Source organism: Rattus norvegicus, chromosome 1, assembly GCF_021556685.1.
Source record: "Rattus norvegicus strain SHRSP/BbbUtx chromosome 1, alternate assembly SHRSP_T2T, whole genome shotgun sequence".
NCBI lineage: Eukaryota > Metazoa > Chordata > Mammalia > Rodentia > Muridae > Rattus > Rattus norvegicus.
The window spans coordinates 78,013,177-78,020,977 of record NC_141534.1 but is presented as its reverse complement, the minus strand read 5'-3'; the positions used below and the strand labels follow the sequence as shown (position 1 = coordinate 78,020,977).

General features: G+C 44.5%; 1 protein-coding gene across 1 annotated transcript; it reads right to left on the bottom strand.

Moving 5' to 3' along the window:
- Window positions 1-264: 264 nt before the first annotated feature.
- On the bottom strand, window positions 265-6,059 carry Zfp773-ps1 (zinc finger protein 773, pseudogene 1). The gene is made up of 4 exons (XM_087606515.1): window positions 5,746-6,059; window positions 4,660-4,786; window positions 3,705-3,788; window positions 265-2,687 (listed from the first exon to the last, which is right to left on the bottom strand). The coding sequence occupies exons 1-4, from the start codon at window positions 5,803-5,805 to the stop codon at window positions 1,684-1,686; spliced, it is 1,275 nt and encodes a 424-aa protein (XP_087462641.1). The 5' UTR covers window positions 5,806-6,059; the 3' UTR covers window positions 265-1,683.
- Window positions 6,060-7,801: the final 1,742 nt, after the last annotated feature.

The following is a 7,801-nucleotide window of genomic DNA, read 5'->3' as shown; positions in this document are numbered from 1 at the left end:
GGAAAAGGTCTCCACCTTTTCAGTGCCCATCTGGAGTCTTCCAAATGCTTTTATTGGATGTCTATATGTCTTTCTATGCACATGCCTGCCACACCACTGATTGATACACCTACCATCTAGCTTACGCAGACTTTGACAATGTATTTAAAATATTAAAGTTTAATAGTTTTCACATGTACTATGTTGATGAAGTCAAATAAATTCCTCTTCAGATCTCAGCCTCTCTGCTGGCTTTACAATATATCAATATACCTTAGTGCATGCTTTATTTCCATTCTATTTTATTTTTTCTTTTATTCATCATGAGACCTGCTTGTGGCTAGGCTTTACCCACCAATGTCTCAGTTTCATTTGCTAACACAAGATCCACTCACTGTCCCTGGGAAACACTCAATTGCAGGTAAAGTCCACTGTATACCAGGCAAAAATACAAGGCCAACAGTCTCTCACACCACACTAAAGGCCTCTCCAGGAGCTCCTGCCCTTCAGTCTGGGAAAGGATGAATGGGCAGAAGTCTGTGCAGACACTACAAGATCCTATGTCACATGCCTACACAAACACACAAACTTAACCAACTCTTTATAATAACACATGAAGATAATGCCAAATTAAAACTACAATTACATGCTACCACACAGCTACAAAAATGATTCAAATGAACACCACACAGCTTACAGGGTGTCAGGGAAGATGTAAGGAACCAGTACCTGATAAGCTGAAATCTGAACCACATAGTCACTTAGAATCTGGTAACTTCTTAAAACTTGGGTTGGAGTGAGGGCTCAGTGTGTAAGTTCATGTGCTACCCTTGCAGAGGACTTAGGTTCCATTTTCAACAAACACACTGCTTCATACCCATCTGTAATTCCAGTTCCAGGGATCCAATGCCTGTTTTTGAGCCTTCATAGCCACCAGGCATGTATTCAGTGTATACACAGTATATACACAGACAAAATAGTCACACCTGAGAAAACAACAAATACTAAAAACATAGAGGTTATATACCTACAAGAGAGCATAAAGTGCTACACAGAGCTGGTCCCCAACAAAATTAGTGACACTTAGGAACACAATACTAGTGAAGACTTTACAGTAAAGAGTCATTTATCCCAGGGACTGCAATATTCAGTGAGAAAAAAAAAAGCAGGCAAGCAAGCAAACAAGAGCAACAACAACAAAAATATGTCTTATTTAAAAGGTGGCCACTCTCTTCCTCCTCCATTCAAAGTCAGTACCATGGAGACTCCACACTGATGCAATCAAGAACACAGCTTCCTCTTGCTAAGTCCCCAGAAAGCATTAACTTCTTAGGAATAAGAAGACGGCAATAATTCTCATCTTGCCTCTGTGTTCTCCTTTGATGAGTAACTTTCAATGGCTGGCTCCCTTGCAAAGGCTACTCTCAGGACTTCTGCTCAAAGTCATGTTCACTCCTAAGGCTCAACCAGCTTGGTCAATGTTCTCTGCATTCACAAACCTATCTGGGTTGTGTCTGTGTTGCTAATAAGAGCAGACTTTGCTCAAAGGTTTTCCCAGAATCAGTGGGTTCACGATGCATCTCTGCGCTGTGGCTTCTTAGGTTAAACAGGATGGAAGTGTGGGTGAAGGCTCCCCACATTTGAAGCACTCTTGACTTTTGCCCATTGAACATCCTCTTGTGTAGATAGGGTAGATCATGGGAACTATTTCTCATCTTCACTGTCCTCAATATTTTTTTCAGCGTGAACCTTGCGGTGTCTAGAAAGTCCAGTCCTGTAGCAAAACACTTTCCCACATTCCTTGCACTCATGATGCTTTTCTGCAGTGTGAAATCTCTGATGTTTGACAAGGATGTACCTCATGGTAAAGAATCTTCCACACACATTACACTTAAAGGGTTTTCCCCTGCTGTGAACCTTTCGGTGTTTCACCAGGTGTGAGTTTTTTTTAAAACTCTTCTTACACTGACTGCACTCAAAAGGCCTTTCCCCAGTGTGCACCCGGGCATGATAAACGAGGCTGGATTTCTCCTTAAATAATTTTCCACACTCACTGCATTTGTAAGGCTTTTCTCCAGTATGAACCAGATTATGACGTATGAGGCTGGACCTGTTCACGTACGATTCCCCACACTGGTTGCATTTATAAGGTTTCTCTCCAGTGTGAAGTCTTTGATGTCCAACAAGGGAGCGGCTGTGTTTGAATTTTTTCCCACATTTGCTGCATCTAAAGGGCTTTTCTCCAGTGTGAACTTTCAAGTGTTGATTCAGGTCAGCCTTCTGGATGAAGGACTTCTCACATTCGCTACACTTAAAAGGCTTTTCTCCAGTGTGTATCCTCCGGTGTCGAATAAGCAGCGACCTGCAGTTGAAGGATTTGCCACAGTAGGAGCAGCACTTGTAATTCCTCTTCTCACTGTGAGTGGCCTTTCCTTTCTTGGTGCTCCTGGGTTGCCCCCCATCACTGTGAGTCGCATGATGCCCGAGAAGCCCTGAGAGAGTGCGGCTGTCCATTGTATTGTCTGTGCTTTGTAAAGTCTTCTCTGATATGTCACTTCTGTTTCTCTTCGTAACTGAAAGTCTGTGCTCTGCTCTCTGTAAGTGATTCTCAGCACTGCTCAGCTCCTGCTGTGGGAGCATGGTCACATTAAGCCCTCTTTCTGTTGTCGAAAGGGTCTGCTCACAAGGTATCTTTGCAGGCTCCACTCCTTTGCAGCAACACGGAAACACAGAGAAACAATGATAAAGGACATATAGACTTGGAAATGGCAACAAGCCCAAGTAATCAACACCCAAGACTGCTCACAGAGACTTCAAGATGGGAAGGGCCTACTCCAGGGAAGAAGGAGGAAGAGCCCTGTCCCAGCAAACATGTCAGGCAACAACACAGGAATGCCATGCAGCACAAGAAGGCGTGTTGGAGACTTGAACTTCCTTCCTCAGAAAATGGCTTTCTGAAGAGCCTCAGATGGGCACTGTCCCGATTGGGTTGGGTTTTTTTGCTTTTGTTTTTCCCTCTACTTGACACACGTTAGGGTCATCTGAGAGTAGGGAATCTCAGTTGAAAATAAAAAGCCTTCATAAAATAATCATCAAGGGCCATTTTCTTGATTAATTTTTGATGTGGGTAAGCCCACCTCATTTCCTGTGGTGCTACCCCTGGCCAAGGTGATCCTGGCTGACCATGCCATGAGGAGCAAGCTAGTAAGCGATGTTCTTCCATGGCCTTTTCTTCAGTTCTTGCCTTGAGTTTCTGCCTTGAATCATTCTTATTGATGGACTTTTATCATGAAATATAAGATGAAATAAACCCTTTTCCTTTCTAACTTGCCTTTTGTCAGAATTTATCATAGCAATAAGAACTCAGAGACAGAGATATTCAACACAGTGCAAAAGGCTGTGTCTAGGCCCATTCAATACAATAACTGAAGAACCCATTTTCAAGGACTTCTCAGGGCACTTGTACACACTAACAACATAATTAAGGAAAACTTATGTCACAGGGGAGCAGGCAAAACACTTAAGACTCATATGTGAGAGATAGCCCTGGATCAGAGATAACAGCAATGACTGTTAGACAACTGGGCAAACATAGCCAGACGGACTCTACCACATTCCTTTGCCCTGGCACCAAAACAGCAGAACCAATAGAAAGATACTTCTTATAAACCCATCTAGAGTGTACACACCAATAACCTTCACCCTCCAAATACCCGTGCACTTACTTGGAGTCAAAAATCTCAGGGCGGGGATGAAGCGATCTCCTGAAGACTCCAGCTGAGTGATGTCAGTCCCAGAAGGTACAAGTCCTAAAGTAAAATACAGGAAAGGGGAATGTCCCATACCAAGACAGAGTGGTGTAACTTATGCAGTCCACAGGAAAGAAAACTAACAACAAAGACCCCTTGTGGTGGTCTGAATGAAAATGGCTCCCATAGACTTGTAGGAAGTGGTATTATTGGAGGTGTGGCCTTGTTGGAATAGGTAGGTGTGGTCTTGCTGAAGGAAGTGTGTCACTGGTGGTGGGTTTTGAGGTCTCAGATGCTCAAGCCAGGCCCAGTGTCTCACTCTTTTCCTGCTGCTTTAATATCTGGATGTAGAACTCTCAGCTCTTTCTCTAGCATCATGTCTGTATGCATGCCGTCATGTTTCCCACCATGGTGACAGTGGACTAAACCCTTGAACTTCAAGTCAGCCCCCAATTAAATATTTTCTTTTTTAAGAGTTGCCATGGTTATAGTGTTTCTTTACAGCAATAGAAACTCCGAGACATCCCTAGAGAGATCTTGTATGAAAACCCAAGTAGTGTCTATATCAGTGCCACAATTTCTGCCACATAGAGACACAAATCACCTACAGGAAAAGAAAAGTACCTGGGTCATAGGAATGGCAGAGTATTTACAGTGTCTCCACATGAAGAAGCCATCAGTGTGAAGTCTATTAAACTACCATAAGATTCCTCACTTTAGGCTGCTTCCTGTGTGCCTTTGCTATATAAGAGAGAGACGATGGTCATATACCATGCCCAGGTCTCTCATTTGAGCTTCCCACTCCATGACAGTGGGGAAAGAACCAAAACCCATGGCCCAGATTTGGGAAGGAGACATCTCTCTATAGAAAAGAATCCAAGCCCAAACAGACAGGATGCTCTTACAGAGTGGGTGTGGGGTAGGAGCTTACCTGATGAGGACATGAGAACAAAGACCTCCATCATCACGTGGTGGTACAGACGCCTCTGAGAGTCATCAAGTAGTCTCCATTCCTCCCTCAAGAAGTAGATAGCCACATCATGAAAGGCCACACCACCCTGCCACAACAGAGAATGCTGAGTTAATAAGAAACAGTTTCCTTCTCTTGGACTTTTGACATCCGAGAGAACCACTCCCATTTAGATCCCTTCTTCAGAGGGCACCAGACTCTTCACCCATTGACACTCTGTCTCTACTCAAGGTTGCAATGATCACTGTATTCAGCACCAGCCACAAACAGGTAGACAGACAGATGAAATTTACCTAGTCTTAATGTTTGGTATGGAAAGTTCTACCTTTCTACCAGACAATTTATATAGGCTTCTTCACATCATGCCAAACAGATATGCCCAGATTGGAGCCACTGCTCTCCACTATACCTCTGGCGCACGAGCTTGGACATGAACACATCTAGTCATACTTTCTGCCACCATAATGTCATTCCATTTTCGCTTTAGTATTCAAGCCTGCAACTTGAATACTCTCATCTACTGAACCCCTCCCAACTGCTGTCTCCCACCGCACCCAGCAGATCTCAAGTATACCCGAGGGCTTCTTTGAGCATTCCTAATCCATCTCACTTTAATAGTCGCCACTAGAACTTGAATACCTCTGAATCTTAAGGAAGTCGCTTCCTATTAATGGAACTGTCCATATAATTCCCGCTCTGGACTCAGAGACCTTATATACTATAATTATCTTTTATGGAAATCAGATGGTAAGACAGGAGCATAATATCAAGCAGAGTCCCAAAGCATTGTAATCCCAGACATCACTTATAAGGCAATTGAAAAATGTGAGTTCCTGCGGCACCGTTCATTTGTGAATAAAGACTGCTATTAACACAAAGCCTCCCATATCCCTGAACAAGTCTTACAGTCACAGGGCTCCCAGGCTCATTAATGTGCGTGTATGAGTACTCTAAGCCATCTGCAAGCTCCAACTAGCATCCCAGCCCACATTGCACTCTAGGACTGGGGAATTGGGGGTGTGTGGGGTGTGATCACGTGGTACGCACCTGTGCCTGGGCACCCTGCCCAGCTACTGCAGTCTGAGTCTGCTGGGCAGTTGGGTCCATGGACACGGCTATTTTCCCCAGGCCTGCAATTAATCACACGGGGTCTCTTAGACTTCAAACCGGTCTCGGTGCTAGACAAAGCCTCGTTCCTCTCGCTCCTTTCAGTCCTGGACAGAGAGCTGTAAAACCAGTTTTCCTTTGACCTGACCCAAGCATCCAGGAAGATAATTACCGCACACAACCACTAAGTCCCAATGTTCTCCCGCCCCTCTCTTTTTTCCCTTTCTTTCCCTCTTTCCCCCCTTCTTTCAGTTAAAGCCCCCGGAAGCGCCAGTTTCCATTGGTTTAGCCCTTTTGCGCGGTCCATTCTGGGTAATGTAGTTCAGACAGCGTGCACCCTGGCGACCTGGCCGCTGCTGCAAATGTGTAAGCAGGAAAAGGGATATGCAAGGATTTCAAGGAACTTCTGCAAACATTTCCTTGCCTACAGATGCACCAGTGTTTCAACTCCTTGATCATCAAGGATAAAGTGGATTCCTGGGTCTGACTCTGGTATGCATTAGCAAATTTCCCTTGGCAGAAGGAAGCTCAGCTTAAAAGCCAATGGTGACAGTATCATACCTGACGTGTAAAGATGTGAAAATAGTCCGAATTTTGAAAACAGTCTGCGCAATTCCAAGACGCACTATTCACTCACCTCTACCTGTATTCCTGTCTTTTCTCACGGGCCTAGTATGTGTCGATTATGTCAAGGAAGCACACACTCGCACGCATGCTCTCTCTCTCTCTCTCTCTCTCTCTCTCTCTCACACACACACACACACACACACACACACACACACACACACACACACACACACACACACACTCACACTCACTCCCCTGCATCCTTTCCTTTTCCATGTTCCTACAGGATGTTATGGGTACTGTGGATAGAAGAGATGCTAAGACTTAATTTTATTCTATTCTTTGATTCTCCCAACTCTCATCTCAGCACAGAGTAACAGACAACCCCTACTGTTCAAGAAGACTCCAAAAGACAAGAGATAATGAAATATTAGTGCCATTCTGGAACACTCTGGAACTGGATGGTGAGTGTTGATTCTGGAAAAGGTGGGGATCAGGATTGCTACTGACCATGTGATATGCTAGAGAAAGCGCCAATATTTTTGTCCTTTCTGCAACAGTCGTCACTTTAAACCCAGCCTCCTTCTGTTAGGCCACAGTGTGCCATGAGGAAGTGGTGGTAATGAGCTGTGATTGGTATAGTAAAGCAAGCATTGGGACATTGAGTGGGAAGCCTCCTGCTACTTTTTTTTTATTGGATTTTTTATTTTACATTTCAAATGTTATTCTCTTTCCTGGTTTCCCATCCATAAGCCCCCTATCCAATTCCTTTCCCCTTCTTCTATAATGGTGTTCTTCCCCCACCACCACTCCACCTTCCTGCCTCCCCTCTCTGACATTCCCCTACACTGGAGGGTCCATCCTTGGCAGGACCAAGGGCTTTTCCTCCCATTGGTGCTCAACAAGGCCATCCTCTGCTACATATGCAGCTGGAGCCATGGCTCTATCCACGTGTAGTCTTTGGTTAGTGGTTTAGTCCCTGGGAGCTCTGGTTGGTTGGTATTGTTGTTCTTGTTGGGTTGCAAGCCCCTTCAACTCCTTCAATTCTTTCTCTAACTCCTCTAACAGGGACCCTGTTCTCAGTTCAATGGTTTGCTGCTAGCATTCGTCTCTGTATTTCTCATGCTTCGGCTGAGCCTCTTAGAAAACAGCTATATCAGGCTCCTATCAGCATGCACTTCTTCCCTTCATCAATGTTGTCTAGTTTTGATGGATGTATATATATGTACTGGGTCCCCAGGTGGGGCAGGCTCTCTGAATAGCCATTTCTTTAGTCCCTGCTTCCAACTCTGTCTGCATATCTCCTACTATGAACATTTTTTATTCCCCCTTTTAAGAATGGCTGAAGCATCCACACTTGGGGCGTCCTTCTTCTCGAGCTTCATGTGTCTGTGGATTGTATCTTGGATAATTCGATATTTGGGGCTAA